The sequence below is a fragment of the Pongo abelii genome, chromosome 9 (genome assembly GCF_028885655.2).
Source record: "Pongo abelii isolate AG06213 chromosome 9, NHGRI_mPonAbe1-v2.0_pri, whole genome shotgun sequence".
Classification (NCBI taxonomy): domain Eukaryota; kingdom Metazoa; phylum Chordata; class Mammalia; order Primates; family Hominidae; genus Pongo; species Pongo abelii.
The window spans coordinates 12,375,763-12,392,515 of NC_071994.2; the positions used below are offsets into that span (position 1 = coordinate 12,375,763).

The 16,753-nt window shown below is 44.9% G+C and overlaps 1 protein-coding gene across 2 annotated transcripts in view; it reads right to left on the reverse strand.

The window, feature by feature from the left end:
• ASRGL1 (asparaginase and isoaspartyl peptidase 1) overlaps positions 1 to 15,420 on the reverse strand; it is a 53,306-nt gene extending 37,886 nt beyond the window's left edge. The window contains exons 1-2 of one of the 2 annotated variants that reach the window (XM_009246251.3): positions 15,235 to 15,420; positions 14,643 to 14,843 (exon numbers count right to left, since the gene is read on the reverse strand). In XM_009246251.3, coding sequence (XP_009244526.2) covers positions 14,643 to 14,832 — 190 coding nt within the window. In that variant the 5' untranslated portion in view covers positions 14,833 to 14,843; positions 15,235 to 15,420. The remainder of the gene's footprint in view (positions 1 to 14,642; positions 14,844 to 15,234) is intronic. The other variant, XM_063728403.1, reaches the window with a different exon arrangement.
• Positions 15,421 to 16,753: the final 1,333 nt, after the last annotated feature.

A 16,753-nucleotide genomic window follows, 5' to 3' on the forward strand; every position in this document is an offset into this window, starting at 1 on the left:
ATAACCAAACCACCACAAACTAAAGACAAAAAAACATTGAAAGTAGCAAGAGAGAAATGACACCTTACCTATAGGGGAGAAACCAATTTTAATGACAAAGAATTTGTCACCAGAAACCACGGAGGCCAGAAGGAAGAAGCACAGCATTTTTCAAGTGCTGAAGAAAAGACCTATCAATTCAGAATTCTATATTCAGCAAATATCCTTCAGGAAAGAAGAAGAAACCAAGATACTCTCAGATTGTATTAGGAAGGTGCCAAAAAGGGGTAGGTTTCATTCTGAGGCTGCTGCTTTTACTTTTTTTTAGACAGTTTCACTCCGTCGCCCAGGCTGGAGTGCAGTGGTGTGATCTCGGCTCGCTGCAACATCTGCCTCCTGGGTTGAAGTGATTCTTGTGCCTCAGCTTCCTGAATAGCTGGGATTACAGGTGTGCCATGACACCCAGCTAATTTTTGTATTTTTAGTAGAGACAGGGTTTCACCATGTTGGTCGGGCTGGCCTCGAACTCCTGACCTCAAGTGATCCACTGCGCCCAACCTTGAGGCTTCCTCTCTTGGCTTGTAGGTGGTTACTATCTCCCTGTGTGCTCACTGCTCCATGACCTCTTCTTGTGCCCATGAGAGTGGGCAAGCTCTCTGGTGTCTCCTATAAGGACACTAATCCTATTGGTTCAGGACTCCATCCTTATGACCTCACTTAATTTTAATTACTTCCTTGGAGGCCCCATCTCCAAACACAGCCAGGTTAGGGCTTCAACACTTAAATTTGGAGGGGGACATAAACATTCAGTCCATAACACAGATAAGGGCAAATGGAAAGAATTTGTTGCCAGCAGGCCTAACCTAAAAGAATGGCTAAAAGAAGTTCTTGGCTGGGTGAGGTGGCTCATGCCTGTAATCTCAGCACTTTGGAGGCCAAGGTAAGAGAACTGCTTGAGCCCAGGAGTTTGAGACCACCATGGCCAACACAGGGAGACCCTGTCTCTACAAAACGATAAAAAATTAGCTGGGTGTGGTGGTGCTCACCTGCAATTTCAGCTTTATTTGGGAGGCTGAGGTGGGAGGATCACTTAAGCCTAGGAGGTCAAGGCTGCAGTAAGCTCTGATTGTGCCACTGCACTCCAGTCTGGGTGTCAGAGTAAAATTAATACCTTGTCCCCACCCCCACCAAAAAAAAAGGATTTTCTTTTTTTTTGGAGATGAGTTTCGCCCTTGTCGCCTAGGCTGGAGTGCAGTGACACGATCTCGACTCACTGCAACCTCCGCCTCCCAGGTTCAAGTGATTCTTCTGCCTCAGCTTCCTGAGCAGCTGGGATTACAGGCGCACGCCACCACACCCAGCTAATTTTTGTATTTTTAGTAGGGATGGCGTTTCACCATGTTGGCTAGGCTGGTCTCGAACTTCTGACTTCAGGTGATCCACCTGTCTCGGCCTCCCAAAGTGCTGGGATTACATGCGTGAGCCACCAGGCTCAGCCAAAAAGGAATCTTGGAACATTGGGAAGGAAGAAAGAATAAAGGAAGGAGAAAAAAAATGGGTAAATATAATAGACTTTCCTTCTCCTCTTGAATTTTCCAAATTATGTTTGCCAGTTAAAGCAAAATGGTAACATTGTCTGAAGTGGTTCTCAATGTACATAGCGGAAATATTTAAGACAATTATATAATCAGCAGGGGAGGGTAAAGGGACTATAAAGAAAGGTAAGGTCTCTAGGGTCGGCTTAAACTGGTAAAATGTTAACATTTTTAAACTGTGATAAGTTACATGTGTTTATCCATGTACAGCATAATATCCAGAGCAAACACCTAAAAAATCTATATAAAGAGATACACTCAAAAATACTACAGCTAAAACAAAATGAAATTCTAAAAAATGCTCAACCCATAGGAAGGCAAGAAAAAGAAAGCAAAAACAACAAACAGAACACTAGACATACAATAGCAGGTTTAAATCGCAACATATCAGTAATTATATAATATGTAAATCTTCTAAATATACTAATTAGAAGACAGATATAGGCAAAGTGGATAATTTTATTTTTATTTTTTGAGACAGAGTCTTGCTCTGTTGCCCAGGCTGGAGTGCAGTGGTGTGATCTCGGCTCACTGCAACCTACGCCTCACGGGTTCAAGCAATTCTCCTGCCTCAGCATCCTGAGTAGCTAGGACTACAGGCATGTGCCACCACGCCTGGCTAATTTTTGTATTTTTAGTAGAGATGGGGTTTCACCATGTTGGCCAGGCTGGTTTTGAACTCCTGGCCTCAAGTGATCCATCTGCCTTGGCCTCCCAAAGTGCTGGCATTACAGGCGTGAGCCACTGTGCCCGGCCTGGATAAAAAATTTGACCAAACTATGTGGGGTCTACCATTTGCCCCAGAAATCACATTCCTGGGCATTTATCCCAGAGGTATGGACATTTATGTTTATATAAAAACCTGTTCATGAATGTTCATAGCAGCTTTATTTGTAATAGTCCCAAACTAGAAACAACCAAAATATCCTTTACCAGGTGAATGTTTAAATAAACTGTGGTACAACTATACTAGAGAATACTACTCAGCAATAAAGAAATAAATGATATGGGCAACAACTTAGATGGATCTCAAGGGCAAAAATGCTGAATGAGAAAAGCCATTTCCAAAAGGTCACATACTGTATGATTCTGTCAGAGACGTTTGAACCAGAGTAACTCCATCTTGAACAGGAGCTGGGTAAAATAAAGCTGAAACCTACTGGGTGGCAGGCATTCCCAGATGGTTAAGGCATTCTAAGTCACAGGATGAGACACAAGGTCAGCACAAGATACAGGTCATAAAGACCTTGCTGATAAAACAGATTACAGTAAAGAAGCCGGCCAAACTCCACCAAAACCAAGATGGCCACGAGAGCGACCTCTGGTTGTCCTCACTGCTCCACTACCAGCAGCACCATGACAGCTTACAAATGCCATGACAACGTCAGGAAGTTACCCTATATGGTCTAAAAAGGGGAGGCATGAATAATCCACCCTTGTTTAGCATATCATCAAGAAATAACCATAAAAATGGGCAACCAGCAGCCCTCGGGGCTGCTCTATGGAGTAGCCATGCTTTATTCCTTTACTTTCCTAATAAACTTGCTTTCATTTTACTCTATGGACTAGTCCTGAATTCCTTCTTGCGTGAGATCGAAGAACCTTCTCTTGGGGTCTGGTAACAACTCCATTTACAGAACATTCTCAAAATAATACTGATAAGAAACAGATAGTGATTGCTAGTTGTTAGGGAGGATGTCATACTGTGATTTACATGGAGAAACACATACAGCTGTCCCTCAGTATCCGTGGGGAATTGGATGTAGGACCCCTGGAAATATGGAAACTGCCTTTGCAAAAATTATTTCAGTGAGAAAATTATGGCAGTAAAAGAGATCTGAACTAACATACCACCCCATCCTGCCTTTCCCTTAATTATTCCTGGGCTATTGGGTGGAGCTAACTTTGAGAGACATTTAGGCTATAGTGAAAAGGATAACAGGCCTTGCCCCAAACGCAACTGCTTTTGTAAAGTGAATGAAAGTTCATCTAGGCTGGGCACGGTGGCTCATGCCTGTAATCCCAGCACTCTGGGAGGCTGAGGTGAGAGGATCACGAGGTCAGGAGTTCGAGACCAGTCTGGCCAACATGGTGAAACCCCACCTCTACTAAAAATACAAAAATTAGTTGGGCGTGGTGGTGCATGCCTGTAATCCCAGCTACTCAGGAGGCTGAGGCAGGAGAATCGCTTGAACCTAGGAGGTGGAGGTTGCAGTGAGCCGAGATCGTGCCACTGCACACCAGCCTGGGCGACAGAGTGAGACTCCATCTCAAAAAACAAAACACAAAAAAACACAAAAAAACAAAAAAGTCAATCAAGCTGGGGGAGGAGAGGAACCTGATTCTAATGAGGTGTAGACACAGACTGCCAACCATTCCTTCGGGTACCACCACTACTGCAGATTGGCCTTTTGTGATATCTTTTCAGATTTTTATACATGTCTGATATGAATGGCTCCACGTGGACCTGCCAACCCTCTCCCCTGTGGCCTCGCCCAGAAACAATTCAGTGCACAGGAGGACAGTTTTAACTCTTTTTCATTTCTTTTTTTTTTTTCTTTGAGGAGGAGTCTCGCTCTGTCGCCCAGGCTGGAGTGCAGTGGTGCGATCTCGGCTCACTGCAACCTCCATTTCCCAGGTTCAAGGGATTCTCCTGCCTCAGCCTCCTGAGTTGCTGGGATTACAGGCGTGAGCCACCAGGCCCGGCTAATTTTTGTATTTTTAGTAGAGACAGGATTTCGCATGTTGGCCAGGCTGGTCTGGATCTCCTGACCTCAGGTGATCCACCTGCCTTGGACTCCCAAAGTGCTGGGATTACAGGCGTGAGCCACCACGCCCGGCCATGACCCCCTTTCATTTCATCTCTGTCCCAATCAGCAGCAAGCCTTGCCATTCGCACCCCTTTCCCTAAACTGCTTTTGAAAAACCCCTAACCCAGGAGCTTTGGAAGAGATGATGAGTACTAACTCCATTTCCCACATGGTGTGGCTGGCCATGTGGTCTATTAAATTTTTTCCTTACTACAATGCCACGATCTCTATTTGTGTAGCAGGCACGAAAAACCCCTTGGGCAGTTACAATATCAAAATCCATGGATGCTCAAGTCCTCTACATGAAATGGCATAGTATTTGCATATAATCTATGCACATCCTCCTGTATACTTTAAATCATCTCTAGATCACTTATGATACCTGATACAACGTCTACATCACTTATGATACCTGATACAGTGTCTACCATATCAGTTTATTAGTGCGGATTCAATGTAGTACTTTGTGTGAGGCAAGTTTTGCTTTTTTGGAACTTAAAGTTTTGCAAAGGCAATTTTTTTATTTTTTAGATGGAGCCTCATTCTGTCGCCCAGGCTGGAGTGCAATGGGGTGATCTTGGCTCACTACAACCTCTGCCTCCTGGGTTCAAGCAATTCTCCTGTCTCAGCCTCCCAAGTAGCTGCGACTACAGGAGCCACCATGCCCGGCTAATTTTTGTATTTTTAGTTTCATCATATTGGTCAGGCTGGTCTTGAACTCCTGACCTCATGTGATCCACCCGTCTTAGCCTCCCAAAGTGCTGAGATTACGGGCATGAGCCAACACACCTGGCTTGCAAAGGCAGTCTTACATGGATTTTTTTTTTTCCCCAAATATTTTCAACCTGAGATTGGGTAAATTCACAGATGTGGAAGGCCTGGACACAAAGTTTGGTCTTCCTGTTTCCTGACACACAGCTCCTAAAATACTTGGAAGCTCCAAAGTGGTAAGTTATCTTTTTGTATGCCAATGAGATGACTGATGGTTAGCGGCTGGATAGCCTCAAAATGGGGAGCTGGTTGCCAGGGAACCAATTGTGTAATTAGAGGGCCTGAACTTTCCGTCTCACCCCTCTATCTCCGGGGAGGGGGAGAGAGACTGAAGGGTGAGTTGATAACCAATGGCCAACGATTTAATCAACTGTGCCTATGCCATGAAATGTCAACTAGAGAAAAAAAATTTTGAGCTTTTAAACAATTAGTTTTATTTAGAAATCTTACTGAGGACTATAGACTGATGACTATAGTCCGGAGGGGTCCTTCAGAGAGGTGCTGTCAAACTGCTTCAAAACTGTGTCTCCGCTCAGAGCTGATATACAGGTGGTGGAGAGTTAGTACATGCTCAAAGGTTACATCAGACTTGCTCAGAAGTTACATTAAAGCAGAATCACATCAAAGTTTGGGTGCAAAAGTGCATCTGGCTATAGATGACAGAGGTATGTATAATCGCTAACCTTGTCAGATGTTCTTTTTTTTTTTTTTTGAGATGGAGTCTCACTGTCGCCCAGCCTGGAGTGCAGTGGCACCATCTCAGCTCACTGCAACCTCTGTCTCTCAGGTTCAAGTGATTCTTGTGCCTCAGGCTCCCAAGTAGCTGGGATTACAGGCTCCTACCACCACGCGAGGCTAATTTTTGTAGTTTTAGTAGAGACGGGGTTTCACCATGTTGCTCAGACAGGTCTCGAACTCCTGACCTCAGGTGATCTGCCTGCCTCGGCCTCCCAAAGTGTTGGGATTACAGGTGTGAGTCACCGCGCCCGACCCAGATGTTATCTTAAGTGCAAGAAAAGGCAAGGACTAGGATCATTTATCATTTAAGACATACAGTGACTCAGGCAAGAGACATGGGGGCCGTGTGCTCTATCCAGTTTTGTCTTCAAATCATTCTTCCAGAGAGCGGCACGTTGGCACATCGTCAGAATCGGGGCTTTATGAAATGATGTTGGCATGCAGAAATGAGCAAACATGGCTTCTTAACGTTTGTTACTCAGTCTCACAGAAGCCTCCATAAAAACCTGTAAGGGCTGATGATAGGAGAGCTTTTGGATTGCTGGATATGTGAAGGTGCCAGGAGGGTGGTGTGCTGAAGAGGGCAGGGAAGGTCCACACCCCTTCCCCCATACCTTGCCCTATGCGTCTCTTCATCTCCCTGTCTGTATCCTCCATTATATCCATTATTCATATAATAAACTGGTAAATACATTTCTCTGAGTTCTGTGAGCTGCTCTGGCAAATTAACTGAACTCGAGAAGGTAGTCATGGGACCCCCAATTTATAGCTGGTTGGTCAGAAGGAGAAGTGACAAGCTACTACTCAAGATTGGCATCTGAAGTGGGATGCAGTCTTATGGGACTGAGCCCTGAACCTGTGGGATGGGACTGTGACCCCAGACAGACAGCGTCAGAACTGAACTGACCTCGCCCTATGCAACTCTTCATCTGTATCCTTTATTACAGGGGTCTCCAACCCCCAGGTACTGGTACTGGTCTGTGGCCTGTTAGGAACTGGGTCCCACAGCAGGAGGTGAGTGGCAGGCGCGTGAGCATTACTGCCAGAGCTCCGCCTCCTGTCAGATCAGCAGCAGCATTAGGTTCTCATAGGAGTGTGAACCCTGTTGTGAACTGTGCCTGTGAGAGTCTCTGTGGAAACACTGTCTTCCATGAAACTGGTCCCTGGTGCCAAAAAGGTTGGGGACCACGGCTTTATCATATTCTTTATAATAAATTGGTAAACATAAATGTTTTCCTGAGTTCTATGAGCCATCATAGCAAATTATCAAGCCTGAGGAGGGGGTCATGGTAACCCGTGATTTGTAGCCACATTGGACAGAAGTGTGCATAACCAGGGGACTTGCAATATGCCTTTTCAACAATTGGTGCTGGACAAGGGGTGGTGGCTCACGTCTGTTATCTCAGTACTTTGGGAGGCTGAGGCGGGTGGATCACTTGAGGTCAGGAGTTCAAGGCCAATCTGGCTAACATGGTGAAACCTTGTCTGCCCTAAAAATACAAAAATTAGCCAGGTATGGTGGTGGGTGCCTGCAATCCCAGCTACTCGGGAGGCTGAGGCAGGAGAATTGCTTGAACTCAGGAGACGGAGGTTGCAGTGAGCCAAGATCATGCCACTGCACTCCAGGAAAAAAAACAAAAAACAAAAAACAACCCTGAGTTCCTTAAAAAACTAAGAATAGAGCTACCATATGATATAGCAATCCCACTGCTGGCTATATACCCAAGAGAAAGGAAATCAGTATATGGAGGCGTTATTTGCAGCACTGTTCACAATAGCCAAGATTCGGAAGCTACCTAGATGTTCATCAACAGATGAATAAAGAAATGATACATATACACAATGGAGTACTACTCAGCCATAAAAAAGAATGAGATTCTGTCATTTGCAACAACGTGGATGGAACTGGAGGTCATTATGGTAAGTGAAATAAGTCAGGCACAAAAAGAAAACCTTCACACGTTCTCACTTATTTGTGGGAGCTAAAAGTCAAAGCAATTGAACTCATGAAGATAGAGAGCAAAAAGATGGTTAGCAGAGGCTGGGAAGATAGTGGGGGTGGGGCAGAAGGGGGGATAAGTAATGGGTACAAAAAATAGAATGAATAAGAGTTAATATTTGATAGCACAACAGTGACTATAGTCGATAATTTAGCTATACATCTTAAAATAACTAAAATAATATAATTGTTTATAACACAAAGGATAAATGCTTGAAGGGATGAATATCCCATTTACCTTATTACGCATTGCATGTCTGTATCACAATATCTCACGTACTCCCATAAGTAAATACACCTACCATGTAGCCACAAAAAAAAACCAAAAATGGAATCTTGATCTATACCTTGCATCATATAAAAAAATTTATTCAAAGTGAATCACAGACCTAAAACTTCTAGAAGACAACATAAGAAAAATGTTTGCAATGCTGGGTTAGGCAAATATTCACATACAACACAAAAAGCATGACTGGTTTAAAAAAAACTGATAAACTGGACTTCTGCAAAATTGAGAACTTCTGCTTTTTGCAATAAAATATTGAGAAAGAAAGACAAACCACAGACTGGAAGAAAATATCTGCAGATTTTTCTGCATTGACGCATCTGATAAAAGCTATATCTAGAATATATAAACAACTCTTAAAACTCAATAGTAAGAAACAACACCAACAAAAAAATCAGCAAGACTTTGATACTTCACTGAAGAAATATGAATGACAGGCTAGGCACAGTGGCTCACATCTGTAATCCCAGCCCTTTAGGAGGCTGAGGTGTGTGGATCACGAGGTCAGGAGTTCAAGATCAGCTTGGCCAACATGATGAAACCCCATGTCTACTAAAAATACAAAAATTAGCTGGGTGTGGGGTCACATGCCCTGTAATCCTAGCTACTCAGGAGGCGGAGGTTGCGGTGAGCTGAGATTGGGCCACTGCTCTCTAGCCTGGGCAACAAGAGTGAGACTCCATCTCAAAAAGAAAAAAAAAAAAGAAATGAACGACAAAAAAGCACATGAAAAGATGTTAAATATCACTTCCCATTTAGGGAAATGCAAATCAACACCATAATAAGATTCTACTATATGCCTACTGGAATGGCCAAAATAAAAAATGCTGACACTAGTTAGTGCTGGTGAAGATGTGGATTAAGTGGAACTTTCTTTTGTTTTTGGAGCTGGAGTCTCGCTCTGTTGCCCAGACTGGAGTGCAGTGGCATGATCTTGGCTCACTACAACCTCCGCCTCCCAGGTTCAAGCAATTCTCCTGCCTCAGCCTCGTGAGTGGCTGGGACTACAGGTGCGTGCCACCATGCCTGGCTAATTTTTATATTTTTAGTAGAGACAGGGTTTCACTATGTTGGCCAGGCTGGTCTCAAACCCCTGACCTTGTGATCCACCCATGTAGGCCTCCCAAAGTGCTGGGATTACAGGCATGAGCTGCGCCCAGCCTGTAAGTGGAACTTTCATACATTGCTAGTGGGAATGTAAAAGTTTGGCAGTTCCTTTTTTCTTTTTGAGACAGGGTCTCACTCTGTCACCCAGGCTGGAGTGCAGTGGCACGATCTCAGCTCACTGCAACCTCTACCTCCCAGGTTCAGGCGATTCTCCTGCCTCAGCTTCCGAAGCAGCTGGGACCACAGGCGCCCACCACTGCACTTGGCTAATTTTTGTATTTTTAGCAGAGACAGGGTTTCGCCATGTTGGCCAGGCTGGTCTTGAACTTCTGACCTCAGGTGATCCGCCTGCCTCGGCCTCCCAAAGTGCTGGGATTACAGGAGTGAGACACTGCGCCCGGCCAGTAGTTTCTACTGAAGTTAAATTCTTGCCATAAGCCAGCAGTCCCACTCCCGGGTACTCACCTAAGGGAGATAAAAACTTATGTTTACATAAACACCTGTATGCAAATGTTTACAGTGATTTTATTTATAATGGCCCCAAATGGAACATGTCCTTTAGCTATTACGTGGTTAAACCAACTGTGGTATATTCATACAATGGAATACTACTCAATAAAAAGGGAAAAACTGCTGATATCCATGACTACACGGGTAACACTTTAATGCATTATGTTAACCAAAGAATCCAGACTAAGGCTACACATTGTGTGATTCCATTTATGACTTTTTTTTTTTTTTTTTTGAGACAGAGTCTCTCTTTGCTGCTCAGGCAGGAGTGCAGTGGTATAATCTTGAGTCACTGCAACCTCCCCCTTCTGAGTTCAAGTGATTCTCATGCCTCAGCCTCCTGAGTAGCTGGGATTGCAGGTGTGCCACACCATGCCTGGCTAAGTTTTGTATATTTAGTAGAGACAGTGTTTTGCCATATTGGACAGGCTGCTCTTGAACTCCTAGTCTCAAATGATCCACCTGCCTCGGCCTCCAAAAGTGCTGCCATTTATATGTAAAAAGTAAAGTGGAGGTTCCTCTTCAAAGACTTTCCTCCCTAATTAGGAATAAATAGTAACTTCTCTTAGAAGCAAAATTTATTCAAAGACCTGTGCTAACATTCTTAAATATCTGCTAGCCGTAATAAACAAAGCACTGTACTTTACGTATTAGCTCCCACAATTTAGCCTAAATATTTGCCCTGGAAGGCTTATACTGGTCCAAGCAAGCATTAGGTCACAGCCTGTTCCTCTTCCTTATTTAAAGGTGTTTTTACCTATCTCAGCATCCCACAAGTTACTTCCTCTTTCCTTTGTTCTCCTCTACCTTTGCCTCTTTTAAAAAATTCTAAGTTGCTAGCCAATCGAAACAAATAGAAAATGTAAGGTCCCGTTCCAGCCAATAGAAACCGGACACAGCAATAGGGTAAATGCGTCAGGTTATAAATAACCCTGTCTCCTTTGTTCAGTATACTCTCGTGACAAAACTGCTGACAAGTGTACCCTTTCTACAAAAAATAAAAATGGCCTTACTAAATAAATTAAATTAATGTTCGAGTACTATTTCTTTACGGCACCAAAAAACAAACATTTCAAACATACGACATCCTGGAAATGACAAAACTACAGGAATAGAAAACAGATTAGTTGTTGCCAGGGGCTCAGAGTGAATGGAAGCATGGACTCAAAGGGATGTGGGAGAGTAACGTAACTGTTTTATATCTTGATTGTGGTGGTAATTACATGACTATATGTCACTGTCATGGAACTGTATACTAAAAATGGGATCTTACTGTATGCAAATTATACCAACAAACCAACACCATACCCATTAAAACTGTATGGTATTAGGCTAGTAGATTCTAAACCTGGTCGTATCTCAGAATCACCTGGGAATCTTCAAAACAAAGAAATGAATACCAATTCCTAGACGCCACTACAGATTTTTACCTTATTGATTCTACATTGTAAGTCCAGAAAGAGAGTGGATAAATGAAAAAAATCCTGTTTTCAGTCGGGCGTGGTGGCTCACGCCTGTAATCCCAGCACTTTGGGAGGCCGAGGTGGGCAGATCACGAGGTCAGGAGATCCGAGACCATCCTAGCTAACACAGTGAAACCCCGTCTCTACTAAAAATACAAAAAATTAGCTGGTCCTGGTGGTGGGCGCCTATAGTCCCAGCTACTCGAGAGGTTGAGGCAGGAGAATCGCTTGAACCTGAGAGGTGGAGCTTGCAGTGAGCCGAAATTGTGCCACTGCACTCCAGCCTGGGTGACAGAGCGAAACTCAGTCTCAAAAAAAAGAAAAAATCCTGTTATCTCAAAGATTCTCTAACAGCTTATAAATTGAATTGTAGAGAGAATATCTCAAGTGCTGTGTAAATATCGTTGAGCTCCAGTGAAAGCAAATGGTCATTTGGTTGCCAATCTAAGTAAGTTTTTAAAGAATATTTCTAGCATTCAAATTTAAAAATTCAATCTTTACGGTGTTGGTATCTAAAAATCAACCACTTTTTAATAAACTATTATGAAACAAGCTTTAAACATAAAGTCAAATCCGTACTGAAACAGGAATAGAATGTAAATAAACATAACGTTTTTACAAATGTTCAGGCAAGTTGTGTCATGAATGCTAATTACTGCCACTGAACTCAATACCTACTGGGAGTCAGCTTTTTGTATGAAGTTCCCAAACAGTTATTTATTCTAGAGGATTATAGCAGAGGCTGCTGGAAATATTGCTTGACGGTACTGACCTCGGCTGGGAAAAGCCAAGGTCCACAGTACGCTGTTAAAAGTCCCACCTTTCCCCCCATAATCTTTGCTTTCCCTCTTTTCAGCTCTACTCTTTTCTTCCTCAATGTGCGGAATAGACATTTGAAAGATGAGAGGGCAGACACTGAGAAGGAAGGCCTCTGGATACATAGCAAAAAAATGAGAACTAGCTGCTCCAATTCCCTAATCTGTGCTTCCCAATGCATGCAGATGACAAATTGTTAGAATAAGAGATGGTTGGAAACCAGAATGACCCATTTCAAATGGAGGTCCTGTGTAAATAAGTGAGGGTTTGACAGCCCAGGGGGTGCTGAGTGCTAAGAAGCATAAGGTTTAACAAGCCACTCACAGAAAGAGCTGGCTGCTCCCTCTGCTGGCAAAGTCAGCGCCTATCTGGTAAATTCTGGCTCTACAAATGGAGCTATGAAAGCACACTATTAGGTCTCATTTTAAATTCAGATGAACTTAATTTTATTTTCAGAGACAGGGCCTCACTCTGTCACCCAGGCTGGAGTGCAGTGGCGCAGTCTTGGCTCATTGCAGCCTTGACCTCCCGGGGCTCAAGGAATCTTCTCACCTCAGCCTCCTGAGTAGCTGGGGCTATAGGCTTGTGCCACCACACTCAGCTGATTTTTGTATTTTTTTTTTTTGTAGAGATGGGGTTTCGCCATGTTGCCTAGCCTGGCATTGAACTCCTGAGCTCAAGTGATCTGCCCACCTCAGCTTTCCAAAGTGCTGGGATTACAGGCGTGAGCCACTGCGCCGGTCTCAGGAAGACTTACACAGTTTTTCACAAGTGTTAAAGAGTGCTGCGTAAAGGGGACAGAACAAACAGTAAATATTTGATGATTAATTAAGATTTCCTGAAATTCTTTTCCCTGACAGATGTTAGGTGGGTGGTACAATTCCAGGAAGTATTTCAATCTCTAGCCTAGATCTTAGGTTTTCCATTTTAAAACAAAGAGATGAATGTCTTCCAGCAAGTTAATCTTTCTGTGCCTTAGTCTGATCTGAGAAATGAGAATAATAATTATGCCTAACTTATACCTAACTCATTTAACTCAACTGAGTGTAAGTGATTAACTCATAAATGAATCATTTAATGTTCATTATGAGTTAACTTGAGTTAGTTTAACACAAGTTAACCAACTTAAGAGAGTTACATGATCAACTCATTTAATGTTCAGATTCAATAAATCAAGCAAATTTCTTAGACCACTGCCTGATACATGGTAGATACTCATATTAGCTATAAAGATTAGTATTCCAAAAAAGGGTGGACTGAGTGAAAGAAGCGAAACACAAAGGAATACACTTTGCACTCCAAAGTTAACCTGAAAACTTTGGAACCTTGTCGGGGGAGGTAGGACATGCCTCATTGTTCCCTCCTCCCTTTTGGAATTCAGGCCCAGCGGACCAGCACTAACATTAAAACAGATCTTAAGACTGACAAAGCAGACTTTGTAGCAGTAAGATACCAAATTCCAGCGGGACTCTAGTAAGACATCACATGACAGATAGCAAGCCCTGAAAGTGAAGTATTTTACCCCAAATTATGTTTCTTCACCATATCTTGAAATAGTCCTGCAAAGCTATATCTTGTGGGGAAAATCTACATTCTGAAGAGAATCCCCTTCCTTTTCTAGGCCTTTTTCCTGATTCAGGAGAGAATCAACTCTGATAAGAAACATTTACAATTTATTCTCTCAATAGCCTGCTACCTGGAGACTTCCTCTGCATAAGGGAAATCTTGGTCTCCCCAACCCCTTATCTTAACGCAGACATTCCCTTCTTTTTTCAGTTTTTCTTTTTTTTTTTTGAGACAGTCTCGCTCTGTCACCCAGGCTGGAGTGCAGTGGCAAGATCTCGGCTCACTGCAACCTCTGCCTCTCAGGTTCAAGCTATTCTCCTGCCTCGGCCTCCCAAGTAGCTGGGGTTACAGGCTCCTGCCACCATGCCCGGCTTTTTTTTTTTTTTTGTATTTTTACTAGAGATGGGTTTTCGCCTGATAGCCAGGCTGGTCTCGAACTCCTGACCTCAGGTGATCCACCCGCCTTGGCCTCCCAAAGGGCTCAGATTACAGGCGTGAGCCACCGTACTAAACCGCCTTCTATTAATTCCATCTGCAGCCACAAGTCCTTATATAATTCAGACATTCCCGTCTGTGGATTCCAGGTGTTTGGACAAAACTTTAAATCAATTGTTCATCAGAAAATCTTTGAATCTTAACTATGACCTGGAAGCCACTCCCCCTCTCCCAGTAGTCTCACCTCTCCAGATGGAACCAATGTACGTCTTGCACGTATTGATTGACATTTTATGTCTCTCTAAAAGCACTCGTTCTCAGGATTTCCCAAGAGCTGTATCACAGGCCATTGGTCACTCATACTTGGCTCAGTATAAACCTCTTCAAATATTTTAGCGTTTGACTCTTTACAGCACAGGTAGAAAAATTAAATATTGTTTCTTTTTTACATACTTAGTTTCACCCCAAAGCTCATTAGATTCCCTAACACTTTACGTAGGTTCTATTTATTCTGAAGAAGGAGCTTGACCTGACTCACATTATTTACTAGCTGAAAGGCACATTTACCTGCGTTGAACTCGGGATCGTCTTCCAGGGCGACGACAGCTCCCTCTACGGCATCCACGGCGCTCCCGCCCTCCCGGAGGATGCCGTAGCCCACGGTGGCGGCTCTAACGATGCCCTGGTGCACTCGCTCCTTCCGATCCTCGGAGATGGGACCAGCTCCGCCGCCGTGGACCACTACGATGGGATTCATGTCGGCGGATCCTAGGCAGCAGGAAGGCGAAAGCGTCGTCCAAAGCCAGCCCAAGGAAGCCGCGCGGGTACAAGGTCCTCGGGAGACCCCGTGGGGACAATGCCCAGTCTCTATTCTGAAAGGCCAGGTTCGCAGCTGAGGGTGGGTAGGGGCGGCTCGGTCGAGCTTGGTACGAAAAGCCCAGGGGCCCGGCGCCCTCCCGCGTTCCTCTCCGCCCCCGGCCCGGACCTGCTGGGGTCTCAGTTTCCCCGGGGACGTTAACCCGCGCCCACCGCCGCCAGCCTCCAAGCCCCGGCGCCGAAGGAGGATGTCTATTTCGCCTTCGGGAAAATGTCTATTTTCGTTTATTTCATTCGCCTTCCCGCGTCTCGGGCGGCTGCTCCGGGAGGGCCGCCGACTTACCCAGGGCACCGCGGGAGGCGGACGCCGAGACCTCAGGCTGGGTCGAGCCAGCCCCGCAGCCGCCCGGTGCAGCCTCTCCCCGACGCCGCCTCGGAACCGCTCAGCCAGCAACCGCTCTAGCCGCAACGGTTCTGCGCCTGCGCACGAGGGCGGGGCCGCCGCATGGCCCAGTTCCCATAAAGCCCCGAAACCCGTCCGGCGCGCACCTGTCTCACTCCTCTCCAGAGTCTATGCTCTTGGCCGGCCCGAGCTTCCTAGTGGCATGCGGGGACACTCCTCCTCCTGACCAGGCTAGGGGCTGGGTGGTTGGGTTGGTGGCGAGAAGCGTGAAGTGGCATGCCACGGTTTTGTAATTGCAGATTGAAAAGCAACGCTAGGCTGTGCGTAGTGGCTCATGCCTTGTAATCCCAGCACTTTGAGAGGCCGAGGTGGACGGATCACCTGAGGTCGGGAGTTCGAGACCAGCCTGACCAACATGGAGAAACCCTGTCCCTACTAAAAACACAAAATTAGCTGGGCGTGGTGGCGCATGCCTGTAATCCCAGCTACTCTGGAGGCTAAGGCACGAGAATCATTTGAACCTGGGAGCTGGAGGTTGCGGTGAGTGGAAATTGCACCATTGCACTCCAGCCTGGGCAACAAGAGTGAAACTCCGAATCAAAAGAAAAAAAAAATTATACTGGGACAATGGGCATAAACAGGGACAGATCCAGGCAAACTGTGATTGATCTCCTGTGGATAGGAGAATCCCTTCCCTTCTTGTTTGCCCACAACTAATAATACATTTTACCACTCTTGGGAATTCCCTTTACTCCTGTTTTACCTTCGTTTCCTGCCTTAAGGCCCAGTTTAAATGAACCCCTCCTGCAAAGCCTTCTCCCTGGCACCCCACTAAGGATCGGTCATTCCCCTTCTAGTGACCTATTGTGAGAGATTACCACAAATTTATTGGCTTCAAACAACACACGTTATCTTACAGTTCTGGTGGTCAGAAATTCAAACTGGGTCTGCAGGGTTGAGTTCCTTCGGGAAGCTCCAGAAGAGAATCTGTCTTTTCCTGCTTCTACAAGCTGCCTGTATCCTTGGCTCATGGCCTCATCCTCCATTGCCAAAGCCAGCAGCCTAGCATCTTTAACTCTCTCTCCTTCTGGACTCTGTTTCTGCTGCGACGTCACTTCTCTCTCTGTCACCATCATCACGATTTTCTTCTCTGACTCTGACTCTCCTGCCTCCTTCTTAAAGGAAGTCCCTTGGGATGACATTGGGCCCACCCAGATAACCCAGGATAATCTCCCTTTCTTACAATTTCTGTTCTCATCTGCAAAGTCCCTTTTGCCACGTGAGGAGTGTTCACAGGTGGAGATTCGGATGTGACACCTTTGAGGGCCGTTATTCTGTCTCCCACACTCATCTCTTGGAAGAGGGTTATTTTAGCACATGTCTCAGTTGGTCGTGAGCCTACTTGTGTCATCATAATACAGCTCACCATCATTTGGGTTCAGCTATTTATAGGAACCTG